The sequence below is a fragment of the Plectropomus leopardus genome, chromosome 22 (assembly GCF_026936395.1).
Source record: "Plectropomus leopardus strain MGB_pleo_1.0 chromosome 22, ASM2693639v1, whole genome shotgun sequence".
In the NCBI taxonomy this organism is placed as follows: domain Eukaryota; kingdom Metazoa; phylum Chordata; class Actinopteri; order Perciformes; family Serranidae; genus Plectropomus; species Plectropomus leopardus.
In genome coordinates this window covers 24,828,237-24,848,203 of record NC_142197.1, presented here as the reverse complement: position 1 = coordinate 24,848,203, position 19,967 = coordinate 24,828,237, and the positions used below count along the sequence as shown (strand labels likewise).

The window sequence follows — 19,967 nt, the reverse complement described above, 5'->3', positions numbered from 1 at the left end:
AATGAATGAAAATTTGCAAGAATTTTCTTCTTTTTAAGTAAAAGAAAATTACCTGAAAATTTACAACAAAGAAACAAAAAAAGACCTGAAAATATCATGCAAATGTAAATTAATATAATGTAATTATGATGATTATATAGACGTTCTCTAGATTCTTTTTTTTTAACCTAGATATCTTTCTCTAGCTTTTTCTTTTTTATTTTTTTCTAAATCTACAAATTTTTGAACAATTTTTTTACAAGTTGCAGTTATATTTGCTTTTTCCCCCTGTTTTTGGAAGAAATCTAACCAACTTGTTGGGGATTCAAAGGTTTAAATATCTGTGAAACACATCTAAAAGCAGCACAATAAAAGTGATGTCCATCCAGGTTTCAAAGGGTTAAACAGAGAAATACAACTGTATAGCTTTTGAATTAAACTTTCTCTCTTTCACAAAAGACTGACAAGGCTTTAATGCTTCATTGACTCATCATAACACACTCAATTCAAACTCAACAGAAACAAAATAAAAGTCACCCAAACCGTCTTTGTTATTTGTGAGCAATCTAGTCAGTAAGTCCGCTGTTCCAACAATCACCAGCTCTGGTTTGGTCAAAATATATCCTTAATGCACCAAGTGGACGTAAAAAACAAGCCTATTTTTCTACACTCTCTTTCTGCCTGCTGGCCGCTGGCTGTTTACAGTCCTGTAACTTAGCTTAGCTGAATGTTCCGCCAGTGGAGACTGGAGACTGAGCTCTGATGGTGCCTGCTGTGCACTACATACAATGAATTTATAAGAAAATGGAGCACCTGTATTTATGATGGTACTGGAAAAAAAAAATACCGTTAGGATTTCTGAATACCCTAGCATACCATAATACCGTGATACCGCCCAAGTGTGGTTAAAACCTTACACCCCGAGATCAACACCAATAACTGTGTGACATCCATTACACCAAAAATTAAATGCTCGCACCGACACACAATGATTGAGTCATTGTTTTTACTACAATAAACCTACATTCAACTCTACACACTGCAAAATAGCTCATTATTCTAACTGTGCTTTTCCTCTGACTATTTTTGTTTGGTCTTAAAAGATCGTAAGATATCCAAGGACTGCAATAAGGGAAAATCTACCACCATTCTGTATTTTTCATTGTTAACAAATGTCATTAAAAGACCTGAACCATCAGTGTGTTGGTCCATCTTTCAACACGACAATTAGTTCCTCTTAGGTACGTTTTTAAAAAGTTTTTTCCAAAAACAGAAGGTCACTGTAGTTTTTAGCGAACATTAAACAAACAGGACGAAATGGTTCATTTGTTGGGGACTGTTTTAAGCAGTGGATATTTGGTGCTCTAAGTGAGTATTTGTGGCAGCAGGATGGTGTGTGTGGGACTGAGTCAAAATAAACTACAGTTTGTATTCATGGTAATGATGGACCCAGTTCAACAGTAATTTTAGGGTTAGATTTGTCACTGAGTAGAGTTATATATCTGGTCTGTGTATGTGTGCGTGGCAAAAAAAAAAGGCAGCCTTTATAGCCAAAAAATGCAGTACTTTATGTCCATCCTTTACTGGTTACCAGGATTTTTCCATTGGTGTCATCAGAAATTCCCCTAAAAAGCAGTTCACTGAACATTGCAAACAAAACTCTACACACACATTACTGTGTCTCTGTGTAATTGTGTAGCATCAGACTGACCACCAGCTGTGGTGCTGACTGAAGCTTCTGTACAACCCAACAAGCCCTGTGAAGACATTTACAGTGAGCACCCTAATATTTAGCTTGTGGAAACTGAGCTAACTAATCACATTCTGCAACAAAATGAGGACACACACAAAAAAAAGAAAAGAGAGGGTCTGCTCCTGCCCCGGAAGACTCACACATACACTCCTCCACACAATTATTTCACACAAAACTACAGTAAATCACTACAGTTATTCTGCTGTCAGACATTTGAAGTGCTTTACTCTTTAGCTGCAGGCTTAAAAAGTATGCACTGTGAACCTTATTAAGTAGGAATAAATTTAAAAACAGTCTCACAGAAATATGTGCAATAGACACAACCTCTTAACAAAGAACAGAGAACAGAAGAAATACTTATGTTTAGGAAAACTGCATGGGACACACGTGATGTAACTTTATGTAGTTTGTGTTGTTACCTAAGTATATTCATTGTATTTTGTATAGTTACATAAAGTCTGCAAAGTTACAAAACTACCTTAACGTTCACACCGGACACAAACAGCAGTTTCCCGGTTGAAAGTCCATGTTTATTTGACCAGTCCATGCCCACTCCCACCTGCCTAAACTTTCTCAGTCTTTACATTTAATGTGTTTCGACCACAAAAACAAAAAGAAAAAAAAAGATTCTCATGGACTTTGTATTGGCATTGTTTTCAATGTTACCAGCACGTAACTTTCACACATTTTGTGTCCATTTCACAAATTTCTAAGAGACAGGGCTGAAATATAACATAAATAAATATTACATTGAACTCTGGGTGGGCTAATACATAGTATTAAAGGACTCAGATTGTTATGCAGAAAAAATATTATCTTACTATTTAACAACACTTTGATGATGGGATGTCTATTAGCCACTGACAGTGTTGCACGTCATCTAAAGTGGGCTGCAAGCACGGCCGACTGTGAGGAAAGGAGGAAGCGCAAAGCGTATTCAGTCTATTAATCACATTGTTAAAGTACATAATTTGCAATTAAGCTGTTGCTAAAGTAAACATTAGATGTTATAATACCTGTACATGTCGAAATATCATATGAAAGATTTACAGCTTCTACTCAGGATTTTTGCAAAAATATCCATCCATCGGAATGGACGGTGGATCTAAATGTCAGCAGAAAATGATTAGGGGAAATGCAGTTTATATAGGCTTTTATTGCATCTTATTAATTATGTTAATTTTTTATACTATATTATATAAATTATTCATGAAAAAGAAATAATGTCACATTTTTTGTTTAAAAAAAAGAAAATTTATTGTCATTTTTGCTTTTAGGAGATTTCTGCGACAGGATTTTTTTTTTTATCCTACATACATACATACATACATACATATATATATATATATATATATATATATATATATATATATATATATATATATATATATATATATATATACACATAAACACACACACACATATATCAGCATATTTAGAGTAGCATTGACTTTGTTTTTTGACATTTCACATTTTACCCCTGCACACACACACACACACACACACACACACACACACACACACACACACACACACACACACACACCACACACACACACACACACACACACACACTTAGTCTTTTGCTCAAGGACACCTCAACATGTGGACCCTCCAGTTAATGGATGACCCTAGCGGCCATCTGAGCAACAGTCATGACCGCATTACCCTCGCTTATTTTTTCAGCCATGTGTTTCTATATGAAAGTATAAATACATGTAGCTGGAAACACACTTTACTTAACAATAAAAAGTGTCTGCACCTGCCTGACTGCACATCCAGCCAGTGTGAGTGCTCAGGCTGAGTAAGTGAGCCTGACTGCAGGCTGATAATCCCTCAAAACCTTTTGGTTATTCTCTGGCTGAAAGCATGTTAGTCTACAGCGCCTAACAGAGTGTGCCGTGGCCTGCACACACACACACAAAAACACACACACCGTCTGACATACATTTTCTAACCAACCACTTACTTGGTCTAAAAACAATGTCAACAAAATCAGCTTTTTAGAATGTATTTAAGCAGACAAATTCTTAAATCTTACTATAATATGACTTTTTAATGTTATTTTGGACATCATCCAATAGTATGAAAGTCATAGTATAATTTATTGTCCAAAATCACATTAAAAAGAAGTCACAGTATGATATACTATGTAGAATGACAGAGACCAGCCATAGTATTGTGTGTCTTTAAAAACAGCACCAAAACATTGTAGTATAGTATAAAATGGTTTTAAAAAATGATAGTATAGTATGTTTTCCAAAATAGCATAAAAAGTCATAGTATAATATGTTCTCCCAAATTACATTAGAAAAGCCATAGTATGGTATGCTATCCAAAACAGCAAAGAAAATACTGTCATCCCTTTGTGTTTTTAACACATTCACGTCAGTCAATATCAAAACTGCAGCGGATGTTTTAAATTGATAGTAACTTTAATCTTCTACAGTCTTGTCTCTCAGAAACCAGCTCGCCTCACATCTTTCTCCAGCTGAATGGCGGTAAATCAGAATTCACTATATGTGTACAGCATGTCTGCGGAAAGCTCTACACGTGTCAGGCCTCCATAAACTACAAATCCCTATGTAAACAACTTTAAAGCCTGCAGCTGTTTGTCTCTCAGCAGGTCTCAGTACGACCAGCAAAACCCAGGCAGCTCGGAGGAGAAAAATCATCTTGTACTGCCTGACTGAAAAAACTCCATCTTAACCTCACTTGCTAATGTGTGTGTGTGTGTGTGTGTGTGTGTGTTTGTGTGTGTATAATTTTGCATTCAAAAATAGGGACAAATATGGTTATCAAAGGTACATTAATACCTCTGATAAATTCTAAGAAAACAGTCATATAAACTAAAACTAAATAATGAATAAAAAATAAAATAGGAAAAGCGTTGAAATAATCCCTCTTCCAGTTCACATACTATACCTTTTTAAAGGTTACTAGACCTTTTTTAATACATGTAAGTATAAGTATACTCACATGTATTACTAAAGAGTTTGTTAAAGATGCAAAAACAAAGTTAAGGTTCAGCAATGAGGGCACCCTTTGGTTGATGTATGCGTCACAGATTGAAACTTCAAATATCATTTTGACTAGGTATTCTGCTAACTGATACAAACATTAATCAACTGTAATGCAGGACTTAAAAACACGCTGTACTCCTGCAAATAAAAACTTAAACCTTCTGTGAATATGCACACACTGTCTGTTCCAGAGAGTAAACCAGTAAGTGAACTCCAGCAAATAAATTCATTTGAGACAACAATCAGTTGCGATGAATTGGGTTCCCACACATTTCAATGGACAAAATTTCCAAACGTTTCCATGACTTTTAAAGAACCCAAAAAGTTGTCACAGACTCATTTTTGAGCTTTGTTACGTCAACAGCTACAGGAAAATTATTTGCCATTCTGTTCTATTATGTGGAAGATTGTACATTGAACATTATTGTAACAACAAATTCTATGACTTTTCCAGGCCTGGAATGTGTCTGCAAAAATTCATGACTTTTCCAGGTTTTTAATAACCTCAGGAACATTGAATAAAGGCTTATGCTTTCTATCTGTGTTCACCCTCTACCACATTGCTGGGTGGGCGGGCACATATGAAATAGGGATATTTGGGAACAAAGTGAGCTATCTGGAGTGATGGTAATGACTCCTTGCATTTGTTTATGCAACTTGTCTTCTCAAATTCAGTCAACTTAAAATTTTAAGGCAGCCTGGGCACTAGCTTTTTTTGTTAAAGCAAAAAGGGTTTTTTTTTTCGTGTAACAAAAAGTTTGGAATCATTGTAAGTTGAAATTATCTCCTAAGTTCTTTGTGTTCCTTTTGAAAATAAATCAAATAAAGGTGAGATTTTCTATGCAGTTGCAGTGCAGCCTACCGCGAAAGTGTCTGAAAGGTTGGGAACATGGCTTGCCTTGACTAAAAACTGAGTCAACGCTACTTTGTGTAAATATTTATCGTTACACTTTATAATTTTCCAAGTGTTCCATTTTGCTGATGCTCTTTTAAGATCACAATTGCTGTCAGTTTCACTAAAAACGTGGTAAGTGGCCGTACTTCAAAGTTGGAATGTTTCTCACCCTTTTGAAACCTTGAACCACATATTGTTTTTATTTCTTGCAGAAACATGGGGAGAAGGTAATGAGCAACTTAGCAAAGCCTGGACCTGAAGTTAGGAAGAAATCAGTGAAAAAGATACAAAAAAAATTACCTGAAAATAAGCAAAGAAATAATAATAATAACATTTAAATAAAAAGGAAAGAAAAGTGGGGGAAGTGCTAAAAGTAAATAAATAAAATAAATACATTTGCATCTATTTATTTGTGTAACGTAATCTTAAATATATAATTATATTAATTATAAATATAGTTTTCTGGACATTTTTGTGATCATTTTCTGATTATCCTCACCCCTTTTAAGAAACTAATTTTCAGATAATTTTTTTTGTCACCTTTTATTAGTTTCTCGCCATTGAAATTCACAATTCTTGTCAAGGTAGTCATTGCCTTTTCACATGTTTTAGAAAGAAATCCCACCAGTTGACTTGGGTTTTAAAGGTTTAAATACACAAGAGAAATGACGTCGATCCAGATTTCAGACGGTTAAGACAAAGGTAAATTCTACATGTATATAAAACTCAATTCACCTTAATTCACCCTAAATGTTTCCTCATTGTCAAATAGGCCTGGCTCTGATTAAAAAAGGCAGCATATTTGAAGCTAATTTGAGACTGTGAGAGGCAGATAAAGAGAAACAGAACAAAAACATAATTTATGGAAATTGAGTCACATGAGACTCCTTAGACGCTTCTATTGATGTTTGCTGAATAAACAAAAAAAAACAATGGTAAAGTACAAGAGAAAGCTAGCAAAATATACACATATATTTAACTCATTTTAAAAGCCATACCATCGTTTACATGTCAAATTTACGGCTGTCTAATTTAACCATTTCAAATCTTAACAAGCTGGCTTGTTTTACTTTAAAAACATGGAAAGAAGTCAATGAGCCAAAAGTGAAATAAAGAAAATTACCTGTGTTTACAAAGAAAGAAGTAAAACAACAACAAGAAGATTTGGAAAAGTGCTTAAAAATTAAAATAGTTCTGTAACAAAACTTTAAATATGTAATCATGACGATTACAAATATATATTTTCCCTAGCTTTATTCTTTTTCCCTAGCTTTTTTGTTTTTATTCCAAATATATTCATTCATTGCAATTTGGAAAAAGTACAAGAAATTTCCTTAAAAATGTGTTTTAAAGAAAAGAAGAGAAACAAGATTTGGAAAAGTGCTTAAAAAAGTATAATAACTCTGTAACATCATTGTAAATATGTAATAATGATGATTACAAATATGTGGAACATTTCTTACCTGTTTTTGAAAGAAATCACAGCAGTTTGCTTAAGGTTTAAAGGTCTAAACACTTGTGAAAAGTGTCTGAAAGCAGCAGGAGAGGAGTGAGTTTGAAAGGGTTAAATGAGAGTAGATCATTGATGGCACGTGGCAAGTTGAGGCCTTAAAAAAAGGTCACAGGCCAAAACCAAAAGACATCGTCTGTCCTCCATTTCATATGATAAAAAGCAGCTCACACTGGACTCTAAATGTGTGTAAAGTGTGTTTCAGTGAGGTTACATGGCGTGCACACACCGTGCACACTGCGACCACACCGGGTGTTATCTGGATGTATGCAGTCACACGCCACTCAGACGCCGTCTTTCTTACCGTAGGTAGTCTCTCCGGCACAGGATGAGGTTGGCTTTGGTGTAGAGTGTGGAGCCCACCTCACCCAGCCTGCAGTCGCAGCAGGCACACTTGAGGCAGTCCTCGTGCCAGTACTTATCGAGGGCCTTCAGCAGGTAGCGGTCCTTGATCTTCCGGTTGCAGCCGGCACAGCCTTTTGGCTTGGTGTCCGGCTGGACGGAGAGCATTTGTATACCTGCGAGAAGCACAGAGAGATGTGTCAGACACTCGGGCAAACGCTTCCTTATGGCGAAAGAAAGAAAATTCTAAGACCAGATGCAGCTAAATGATCAAGCAAGGAGTTAAAAATACGCTTTAACATGTAGGATATTTTTTCAGAAGAGACATGACGACAGATAAGTGAAGCAAAACGCAGTGAGTGTGTTCATTTTGCTTCTCGATGTTAACAGCAGTGGTGGTATGAAACCAATATTCATATTTAACATAAATTCAAAGTAAGATTTTAATGAAATAAGACACAAGCATAGTACTTTAAAAAAAGATTTTAACCTAGACTGTATTACAGCAACACTGTAAAAACAACCTATATCTTTTAACTTTATTTTTTAAAAAAAATTTTAAGATGACTGAATTTGAGAAGACATGTTGAGGTATTTTTGATATGATTCAGTCAACTTTAAAATCAAGGCAGCCCAAACTTTTTTTTTACTTTTTAAGTTAAAACAAATAGCTTCTTTTTACAGTAAAATTAGGTATCACATACTCTACACAACTCACATTTTCAGCACATTATACGTGAAAATACATGTCATCTTTTTGTCTCTCGCATACAAAAACTCTGAGGGACAAAAATCTTAAAGTGTGGGTCTAGAATCATGTTCCACAAAGTACACAGAGCTGAGTGTCAGTTCCACACAACTCTCAGGAGGTTTTCAGTGTGTTCAAACTGTAAAAAAATAAATTACGTATACTCAAAAAGTTAGGGACTGTTCATTATTTATGAGAGGGGAGGGCATGGTGCAAAATGGGGCAGGCACTTCAAATATGTTTCAAGCGCTGGGAAGTAAGTTATTTCTTTTGGTTTGTTTTTTTTTTTTTTTTTTTTAGGAATATTTATCTTCAATTGCTTATATTTTGTATTTATTTGAGATTCCCTTGGAAGCCCCAAACTTGCAAGTCGGTTTGAAAAGCATGTTTTCTTCCAAACTTTCCAAAATCACATCATCTATCACAGCTAGAGAGTGTGAAATGGTGGTTGTTTATGGCTATTTATGTTTATTTATATTTAACTTTGCGGTCATGATATTTTTTTGAAAAAAATGAATTCACACCCCAGCCAACGCCCTGCAATGATAAGTAAGAACAGTCCCTTAATAGGCAGACTTTGAAGATCTGCCTTTGCCTGCTTTATAAGGAGCTACACAAAATACAACAAAGTGTGAGTAATGAGAGAGCTTCGGGAAGACCTCGGAAAACCAAACAAATCAAAAAAAGTTTTAAAACTCTTTTTTCAAGTTGAAGTTCCAAATGATCAGTGTCTTAATTCAAAACTACACATTAAATCTGATTTTGTGTTTGGAGAGTTAAAATTCAGTATACTACAAAGGTATAAGAGGAAAAAAAAGTAACGCGCACTGAAGTTGGTCCATAAATAAGGGGAAAAAAGCAAATGTTGATATGCATACTAGAAATTACTTCTTTTTTTCTTCTTTTTTTAGTGTGGAGTTGCCCCACAATGCTATTTACGAATTTAACTATTTGAAACCTGAGCAAACTGGCTTGATTTCCTTCACAATCTTTTTTCCCTAGTTTTTAAAAATATATTTTTAAACCTAATAATTGTTTAGAGTTGTGGAACATTTCCCACGTTTATGAAGAAAGTCACACCAGTTTGCTCTGGGTTCCAAGTTTTAAGTTGTTTAAAATTGTGAAAAGCGTGTGAATGCAACACATGAAAACTGACATTTCCCCAGCTTTCAAAGGGTTATTAATGGAGTTCCAGTTAATATGTGGTGTGGATTTGGGGCAGGCCTGTGGTAGATATAAAGAATATTTCTAATGATAATCAAAATGAACATTTCCAGTAAGAAATGTTGTACTTGAGACGGGCCGCACTTCGTGTTAAATTTTTGTAGAAATAGGTGACTGGCACATTAGCCGAAATGGAGGACTTTGGCGTGTAAAGACAGAAACACTCCACTCTGGATGGAGGATAGCTGCAGGACTGATCTGGCAATACAGGTGGAGGTCATTTCAGTGTGGAACACACACATTCACAGTGTTGTTACAGATGCTAATAAATGTCACTTTATTTTATTAGAATTTGAAGTTTTATTCAAAGAATACTTAACAAAATTCTGAATCAGCAGCCAAGATTAAAAAGTCGTTCATCGTTGCTGTAAAATAGCAGCAAAGGAGTGAAAGACGACGATGTGGATGCAGTCAGAACACTAACAGCACAACAAGCAGCCCACACAGACACAAAGCCACAGTTTCACATTTCTTCCCGGACCCTTTTTTTCTTCTTTTTTTTTTTTTAACGTTGACCTCCTCTGTGTTTAAAGGGGCGTGGCTACAGGCTTTGGGCTTTGCAGCGGCCTGCATTGTTTGGCCTGAGCTGACTGTGGAGAGCCTTTTGTTGGCCCATTGGGGGCGAGGAGGTGGGGGGACAATGTGGCTTCGCACCAGGCCTGGAATTAGTATTCTCCTATCATTCCCTGAGGAGGGGCACACACCCCTGCTCCCCTTTGTCTCCCATTCACAACACACATACACACACACACACTCAATACGGTATAGTTTTAGTCATTTTTAAATACGGAAACTTTCCTTTTCCTATTTTAACTCAAACATGTCAGTCGGTACATTTATTTAATTGTCGTTCTTCACCATTTTTCAAGAAGAAAAGGTGGAGAATGACAACTACTCAAACCGCCACTGCTGATGAAAAAACTTTTTGGGATGCTATCTCTTCCTTCCTCAAAGTCAGTCAATAATTTCACAACAATTAAAAAACTTGTTGCATCACAGTGAATTTCGTAACACTCTTTAAAAGTGCGTGTGAATGTAATTGCAAGTGCTGACTGATTTGAACTGACCACACAACACTGAAACAAACTGCTGTAAAAAAAAAAAATACAACCAAATTCAGCCAGTAATGTCACCAAATTACAGCAAAACACTGAAAATCTTAATGCCTTTTGGAGCCAATACAGTTAACACAAACAGCAGGCTGCTGTGTGATTTTTCAACACTATGCTCTATTTTTCATTCTCCCAGGAGTCACATGCAGAGTAGCTACAGTGTGACACTGTAAACCACGTTTTCTCTTCCTTCCTGAAAGCCGGTGGGTTCCATTAATTTACAATCAAAGTACAAAAACTTCAAATTTGTTGTATCTCTGTTTATTTCAAGTAATCTCTTAAAACTGTGTGTGAATGCAGTTGTTAGTGCAGACTGATTTGCACTGACCTCACAAACTGCTGTATAAATACATCCAAATTCTAACAGTAATGTACTGTTTTTTTAAAAATACAGTAAAACGCTGAAACAGTAGTATGATTTCACAGCCTTTTGCATTTTGTTTTCATCTGACCAGAAGTCACATGCAAGTTAGCAACAATATTTCACTCTAAACTTCACATGTTACAGTAGAATACTGAAGCACATTTAATGTTTTCTCTTTCTTCCTGGAAGCCAGTGGGCTTCATTTATTTCTCTCCAATTAATGTACAAAACCTTGAAAGTTGTTACATCACTGTTAATTTCATGTAATCTATTAAAACTGCGTGTGAATGAAGTTGTAAGTGCAGACTGATTTGCACGGATGCACAACACTATAACAAATTGCAGTAAAAATATGGCCAAATACTTACATTAATGTACTTATTTTTACTCTTAAATACAGTACAACACTGTAAATCTTGATGTGTTTTACAGCCAAAACAACTGTTAACATAAACAGCAGGCTGCTGTGCAGAAATACAGCATTATGCAGAATATTTTCATTTGACCAGAGGTCACATGCAGATTAAAATGGAAAACTTTACATTCTACAAATGAATGCAGTAATAAACGTTTTATTTCGTCCTTCCTGGAAACCAGTGGGTTCCATTAATTCCAGTATAATTTAGTACAAAAGCTGAAAAAGTTGTTGCATCTAAATTTGTTTCATGTCTTCCCTTAAAACTGCGTGTGAATGCCGTTGTAAGTGCAGACTGATTTGCTCTGACCAAACATCACTATAAAATACAGCCAAATACACAGTAATATACTGTTGTGTTTTGTTAACATAAACAGCAGGCTTATGTGTGATATTATAGCACTATGCAGTATTTTTCATTTGATCAGAAGTGACATACAATGCAGATTGGCTACAGTATTACACTGAAAACCTTGAATCCTACAGCTGTTACTGCAGTTGTAAGTACAGACTGATTTGCACTGACCACACAACACAACACTATCACAATAACATGGCTAAATTCTAATGTGCCGTTTTTCCAAAATACAGTAAAACTCTGTAAATCTTGATGCTTTTTGAAACCAAAACAACAGTTAACATAAACAGCAGGCTGCTATATGATTTTTCAGCATAATGCAGTATTTTTCATTTGTTCAGAAGTCACTTGCAGGTTAGCTACACTGGGAACCTCACATTCTACAGCAGAGTACTGTGATAAATCTACTGTTGAAGTAAATAACAGTAGGGTGTTGGTAACTACATCTGTAGTAGTTTTAACGTATTTTTTCAGTAAGAATGTTACAGTGTGTGTTTCAGTGTAGTCTGAGATGGACACCTCAAGCAGGTTTCAAGTTTCTGCAAGTTGCAGTCTAGTGTTCAAAATAAATAAACTGATGGCTACCTTGAAGCAGAGAAACACTTGTTTCAAACTTAGTTTCAGAAAAACTGAATAAAGCATGCAAACCACTGCTGATGCCTATAATTACAAAACTCACACATATTTCCTCACCTGCCACGCATGATATACAGATAAATCTATAGTGCAGAATGGTTTGCGGAGGCATTATCAAACAGGTTGCAGAGCAGCGTGAGCAGCTCAGCTCATTTGTTCCAGCGCGTTGGGGCTGTTGATTTGTTAATTGGCTGGATTTGGAGGAGCAGGGCGCGCGGCTGCTCGGCCGGCTGCTCTCCGCTGCGCCTGTTCAGCGGCACTGATCCGTCCAGCCTCGTTAACACTACAAAGTCCCCGGCTACTCATTACCAAACCAAAAGAAGGGAAGAGTTTCGACTCCCCCCTTCTCTTTTTTTTTTTTTTTTTTGCTGTGCAATCAACTCGGAGAAGCATGGCAGGAATTCGACCACTTCGCTCTTCCGATTGCGGAGGGGAAGCGCTCAACAAAAGCTTCATTTTTTCCATAAAGGAGAGGAAATCACAGCTGCTCGGAGCCCCCTAATGATATCTGTTTTGTTTGCGCGCCGGCTCGTATCCTCCCTTTCCCCCCTCTCTCTCTCTCATTGTAGAGCCTTGGAGCTGCGCGTCCTCGGCCACATGTATCATCATCCGAGCCCGGAGCGGATGGAGGCTTGATGGAGGGGGGGTTAGCGCGGAGAATAGCTTGCTATTTCAGTCCCAGCTGTTCGCCAACGAGATGCTGACATTTCACCCTATCAGTTTAATTACTGTTGCCATGGCAGCGGAGTGCTGGTAAAGGCCAATAACGGATTTAACGCAGCGACTCAATTTGCCACGCAGCTCTGACAAGCAGCACATATCATGATCGAAGCATCTCCGAAATGTCTTAATGAAAGGTTATCACACGTTAGCGGAGCAACAGCGGGTCACATGTGGAACGACGCAGAGAGATGCTGCAACACACTTCAACACACATGAAAAATGCATACAAAGTGCGCGTCTTACCGAAACTTTTCTCCCTTTTCTGCATTTGTTGAACCGCTGAAGCACCACCATGCAACCCGGAGCCGCCTGGTCCCGGAGAGCAGCTGTCTGCACCAGGCTGAGAGGGGAGGGGGGGGGGGATCAGGCTTTGTTAGAGAGCGAACAATCCAGCACGGCGACCAGCGAGGAATAAAAAGGAGAGAGGGGGGAAACACCGGGTGATATAAAAAAAAGAAAAGGAGAAAACGTAGGAGCTTCTAGGGCGAGCTGATCGCTGCCGTGCGGTCGTGTGAGAGCACGTTTTATCGCCCACCGGAGATGTATGCGCGGAGAGATGCAGGCAGCGAATGACAGGACGACAAAGAGATGCTTCCCCCTCCGCGCCGCAGCCACCATCTAATCCTACTGGCCACAGAGCACAGCGGCTCCTGCTGCACGCTGCTTCGCTAATCAGCGCTTTGACGTACCACCGGGCACCATGCACACAACAGAGACCCTGCCACCGGTCCGCTACCCCAGCAGCACCACCGCATTTTCACTCACATTTATTTCAGTCCCATCCGTGCGCGCATGGAATCCTTTTAAACATTTAAGTATTTTTCCTCAAGATTTTTTTCCTCAAAAATGTCAAAATAGTCTCCTGCTCACTCACCTTTCTCAACAAGTTTACGCAGAAGCCTCAACTCCAGCAGATTCCGCTACAGATCCCCTCCGTGCGCAAAAAGTTCACCAAACTGACATCGCGCCGCGCGCCGCGCTGATCTTCAGGATGGAGATAATGAGCTCCACATGGATCACAGCGTCCGGTTCGGAGGAGAGCAGCCAGCTACAGGTGTTCAGCCGCCCGCCGTGGAGCACGCGGAGAGTGTGCGGGTACTCCGGCCGGCCGGTGAATGCATCAGAGTGGTGAAGAAGGGGGGAGTCGAGCTTTATTATCTCCAAACCCCCCAATCCCTCACCGGTGAGACATTACACCGCCACGATAAGGTCATTCACTTATTACCAGCCCGCTCCACAAGAACTGAGAGCATGCATCGCGTGCGCGCCCCCGGAACGCCCATTTTATTTTTTTTCCACCAACGTCCTTCAATCTTAGAGCCGCGGGTGCGCGCACACGCTCGTTATACTATAGAGACAGAAAGCAGGTAGGTTTGTCTGGGGTAGAAGTGGAACAAGTACACATCCTTTACTGAAGTAAAAGTACCAATGCCACCCTGTGAAAGTACTAAAAGGCCTGCATTAAAAATGTTAGCCTACTTAAGTAAAACAAGTAATCAGGGAAATGTACTTAAAATATAAGTACCTAATGCAGAAAAATATAAGGAGAAAAAACACATCACAGAAACAAAAAAGGAAGGAAAAAGAACACCTACAAAATTTAAAATTATTTTAAAAAGAAACACATAAAACTCATCAAAATTTTAAAAAAAAAGAATGAATAAAGAAAGGAAAAATCAACCCCCAAACTCCAAAATATTAAAAAAGAAAGAAAAAAATCACCCCAAAACTCAAAAACAATTTAATAAAGAAAAAAAATCATCCAAAATTCAAAATTATTTTTAAAAAACTAAAAAGATTCAAAAACCCCCCACACTCAAAATTATATATATATATATATATATATATATATATATATATATAGAGAGAGAGAGAGAGAGAGAGAGAGAGAGAGAGAGAGAAGACTTAAATGCTTATCAAAATAGTTGACAATTTATTTTCTGTGACTAAATTGATAAATCAACTTATGGTTGCAGCCATACTTCTATAAACTATTTAATTAATGACAAATCATATTTTATAAAAAAAAAAACAAAAAAACATATTTTTTTAAAACAAAAATTGTAATTTGCAAAGTAACTAAAAGTGTCAGACAAATGCAGTGAAGAAAAAAGTACAATATTTTCCTGTGAACTGTAGGAGAGTCAAAGTATAAAGTAGAGTGAAAAGAAAATACTGAGCTTAAGTACAAGCACCTCAAATTCAGACTCAAGTAAAGTACCCAAGTAAATGTACTTAGATACATTCCACCTCTGCTTTGGGGGTGCACATGGAGTGTTTTGAACATCAGGGCGAGTTGGTATGGCTTTAATTTCAGGTGGACTTGCTGCTTTTAGGGGCATATATTAGGAACAGCTGTAAATTCTGACACCTGTCCTTCACAAAGCAAAGATTATACATATAAGAGTTTAACAACAGCTGTATAAAGTGCTGTTACAGTTAACCCTTTAGAACCAAACTGGTTGAATTTCTTTTAAAAACACAGGGAGAGGATTTCACCAATGAAGAAGTTAGGAGACCTGCACGTTCTCTTTTGTTACCATATTTAAGACAATACAAGACTAGTTTGCAACCGTACACATATGTTGCACAGTAAACTCAGTTTACTAAGTTGCTCAAGCTAGAAAGATTGATTTAAATCAACTTGTCATTTTTAATTTGCGTCAACTTCACAAAATTGAGCAAATGGGATTAGATTTTAAGTAAATTTAGCAGTTAAAGCAAACATAAATTAAGATTAATAGTATGTTTACTTACATTTTTCAAGGCAATCTGTTTTCTAGATTTGTTAAAGTAAAATCAACGTATCTGATTTTACAGTGTAAATTGTAAGAAGTGTGTGATTGAAGCAAAAGAAAACTGATGTTGAACCAGGTTAAAGGGTTAGAGTGGGGAACACACAAACACATTAAGTTGGACCGATTCAAATCAGTGTCAGGTGAGAGCCCTTATAACACTTATTGAGGAAAAGGTGTCCAGTATTGTGTGAATTTCTGGTGAGCATGCCGCATTTTTCCTCGTTCACTTCAATGAGGAAAGAAAAATGGAGTGCAAATAAACAAGAAGCAGATACAATATGGGATGAATCAATCTTCAGTGAGTCTCAAAACAGGTATTCTGTGCCCTAGAGTCTAATTTTTCACATATATTTGGTCAACACATTGCGTTTTTCCTCATTCATTTCAATGAGAGTCTACGAAAACACGAATAGAGCGCAAATAAACAAGAAGCAGATCTAACATGGACAATTAAATCCATCTTCATTGAGTCTTAAAACAATTGTGCTGGCCAAAGAGTCCAGTTTTGCATGAATTTTTAGTTAACATGCCACATTCTTCCTCATTCATTTTAATAACAGTGTGCAAAAAGACAAATAAACAAGAAGCAGATATAATATGGGCAACTTAATCAAGCTTCATTGATTCTTAAAACAATTATTCTGCACACAAGATTCCACTTTTGCACATATTTTTGGTTAACTCATTGCATTTTTCCTTTTTCACTTCAATCAGAGTCTGCAAAAGACAGAGTGCAAATAAACAAGAGGTACATCTAATATGGACAATTAAATCAATCTTCATTCAGTCTTCGTTTTTTTCCTCATTCACCTCAGTGAGAGTGTGTGAAAAGACAAAGAGAGTGCAAATAAACACGGAGCAGATGGACAATTAAATCCATCTTCATTGAGTGTTAAAAACAATCGTTTCGTGCACAAAAGTCTAGTTTCCAGTTTTGCACATATTTTTGGTTAACTCATTGCGTATTTTTCTCATTCACTTCAATGAGAGTTTGCAAACAGACAAGTAAGTGCAAATAAACAAGAAGCAAATCAAATATGAACAATTAAATCAATCACCGATTCCTCTCTCTCTATCTCTCTCTAGCATTCTTCCTCCACGCGCGCGCACGCAGGCGTCATGTGAGGTCCCAGTGCTACACCGTGGCAGCCCCGCGGACTGATTATCGCCTCTCCAACACTGTTTATTTAAATCATTCCTGTAATTAGAGGACGGAGTGATTCTTCGCTCTGTTATTGCAGCAGTTTGCGGCCCCTGGTTTGGACTCGACGGGGCCCCTCTTGTTAGGGCAGCCCCACCACCACCACCACCACCACCAACCAACAACAACACATCACGCCTCCCTTACGCACCACACACTGGTCCAACACACAGCCTGACAAGTGTAAGTTATTCCCTGAAATATTCTGGTGGGGAGAGGAGAGTTGGGGGGGGTGAGAGGAGGAGATACAAGTCAATAGTTGGCATGCGGCTCCAGCCTAAAATGCAGCGATAATGAGATGGGTCATAAAATGCTCTCTGCGCCATTATGAGTGATGAGATGCATTAAAGCTGACAGGGTATTACCTGCCAGTAATTAGGTTTTGTCATGGATTGAATTATTTCAAGGCGGCCTATCTTGGTAATCATGCAATTTTCTGCAGAGTGTGTGCAGCGCGCGCGTGTGTGTGAGAGAAAGAGTGTGTGTGAGGCTGCCACCTCTCTGTCGGTGCCCTTCCGCCGGTTATTCATCCTCCGTGTGAATGGAGGATGGGGACAGGGCGGCGGAGGATGGAGCAGACCGTCACACAGCGAAAGAAAACGTGCACACAAAAGGACAGAATGAAGACGTGCGCAAAAACGCGACTTCAACCTCAACACTGGCCGCTTTTTTTCTAACCCCCTGCGTGTCTGATGAAGCAGGATGACGCCAAATTTATGTTTATGTCCTCCGCTGTCACTTTTACGCACAGCCGTCGCTCTGCGCAAACCCCGAAAAAACGCAGAAAGCAGCAAACACGTACCTTCAAGTGCAGCCGGGGATGCCCAAAAACAAACTCTCTCGCTTGTCCACAACTTTCTCAGCGTTCGCGCAACTCCAGATTGTCTTGAAAAACTTCAGGAGTTGCTCAAGTTGTTGCCGGCTTCCACCCGGCGGCGGCTTTTTTCTCTTTCTTTTTTTACGCGTCCTGGTGGCCCCGCGGCTTCACAGGGCGTCTCTGTCTCCACCTTTCTCCCCTTGTCTCGCTGTGTCTTTCTGTCTCTGGCAGGGAAAAAGCGGCGGAGAGTGGAGCCTCCTCTCCTATTTAAGCCCCTCCACCAGGTCCCCAGTCAGCAGCACACTCCAGCTCATCCAAGAAGCTGACAAGCACCGTTAGGGAAGGCAGCGCATGTTGCTCTAATGGACCTCATTAAGCTCTACTTACAGATGTTCTCTTAACATAATTGATCTGCAGCGAGTTGAGAGGACGGCAACCTATTCCCCAGCCCCCAATTATGGCCCGGTAATTAGATCCCCAACCTCCAGTTCTCCACATTCACCCTTCTAACATTCCGAAATATCAAAGTATCTCTTTCTCTCAAAGCGACCGCCCCCCCACCACCACCACCTCACCCCCGTGTCTCCTCCCTCCTCCCCCTCCCACCCACAAGACACTATTGACAGTCAGATCTGCTAACCTTTGTAGTGTAGCCAGACTTAGCAGTGCACTCACTCCAATTGACAGAGCTCACTCACTCTTCTATTCCTCCTTCCTCTCTCCTTGCCTTTTTTTTTTTTTTTTTTTTTTTTTTGCAACCCGTTGGGAGACAGAGAGTCAGAGTGAGTGGCACAGATGGAGAGAGAAAAGGGGAGGAAAGGGAAAAAAAGTTTCCATAAAGGGTTGTAATGATAATATCTGTCAGGGGAGGGTTTTTTTCCATAGTGATTTTTGATCTCAAATCAGTGAGACTAAACTCACGGCCAGTGGGCCAAATCTGGCCCTCAATAGGGTGTTGGGTGAAAATTCAACCGTTTTCTAATTCACAGTAAAGATAAAATGATGCACACTGGGACTAGTTTTTGTACTTTTAGTATACATAAGGTGCCAGACTGCATAAAACAGCATCAAAATAGAGATTATTTGTTTAAGAAAGTGCTAGTTGAGGATACCCCGCAGCCCCCAACAGAGGTCCTCCTCTAATGTCCTAAAATCCTAAACATGTCCTAGACATGTCCTGAAATCCCAGTAAAAGTCCTAACATCCAAGAAATGTCCTAAAATTGTTGGAATGTCTTAAAATCCTAGAAATGTGCTAAAATCCTAGAAATATCCTCAAATTCTAGAAAAGTCCTAACATCCTAGAAGTGTCCTAAAATGCCAGAACTTCTTAAAATCCTAAAAATGTCCTAAACTCCCAGAAATGTTCTAACATCATAGGAACGTCCTAAAATCCCAGATATGTCCTAAAATCCTAGAAATTTCCTACAAACCTGAAATGTCCTAAAATTCCAGAAACATGCTAAAATCTGAGAAATGTCCTTCAATCCCAGAAATGTCCTAACATCCGAGAAATGTCCTACAATCCTAGAAATGTCCTACAATCCTGAGATGTCCTAAAATCCTTGTATATCCAAAAATCTTAGACATGTCCTAAAATCTGAGAGATGTCCTACAATCCTGAAAAGTCCTAAAATCTCGAAATGTCCTACAATCGTAGAAATGTCCCACAATTCTTAAATGTCCTAAAATCCGAGAAACGTGCCAAAATCCTAGAAAGGTCCCAAAATCCTGCAAATATCCTAAAATCTGAGAAATGTCCTAAAATCCTGCAATTTTCCTTAAATCCTAGAAATCCTACAAATATCCTAAGATCTTAGGAACATGCTAAAATGTGAGAAATGTGCTAAAATCTTACAAATGTGCTACAGCCCTACAAATGTCCTAAGATCCTAGAAATATTCTGAAATCCGTGAAAAATCCTAAAATCTTAGAAACATGTATGGGGCTGCTGTGACTGGCCCCTGGAAGATAAGCAAGTTGAATATCCCTGCCATAAAGGGTTATAATGATAATATCTGTCAGGGGAGGGTTTTTTTCCCATAGTGTTTTTATCTTAAATAATTCCTC

The 19,967-nt window shown here is 38.4% G+C and overlaps 1 protein-coding gene across 3 annotated transcripts in view; it reads right to left on the bottom strand.

Moving 5' to 3' along the window:
* The window catches only part of lmo3 (LIM domain only 3), a 72,422-nt gene extending 53,985 nt beyond the window's left edge, over positions 1-18,437 (bottom strand). The window contains exons 1-2 of one of the 3 annotated variants that reach the window (XM_042511347.2): positions 17,884-18,437; positions 7,465-7,678 (exon numbers count right to left, since the gene is read on the bottom strand). In XM_042511347.2, coding sequence (XP_042367281.1) covers positions 7,465-7,670 — 206 coding nt within the window. In that variant the 5' untranslated portion in view covers positions 7,671-7,678; positions 17,884-18,437. Of the gene's footprint in view, positions 1-7,464; positions 7,679-13,325; positions 13,836-13,956; positions 14,331-17,883 lie in introns of those variants that run through there. The other 2 variants (XM_042511349.2, XM_088072804.1) reach the window with 2 other exon arrangements.
* Positions 18,438-19,967: the final 1,530 nt, after the last annotated feature.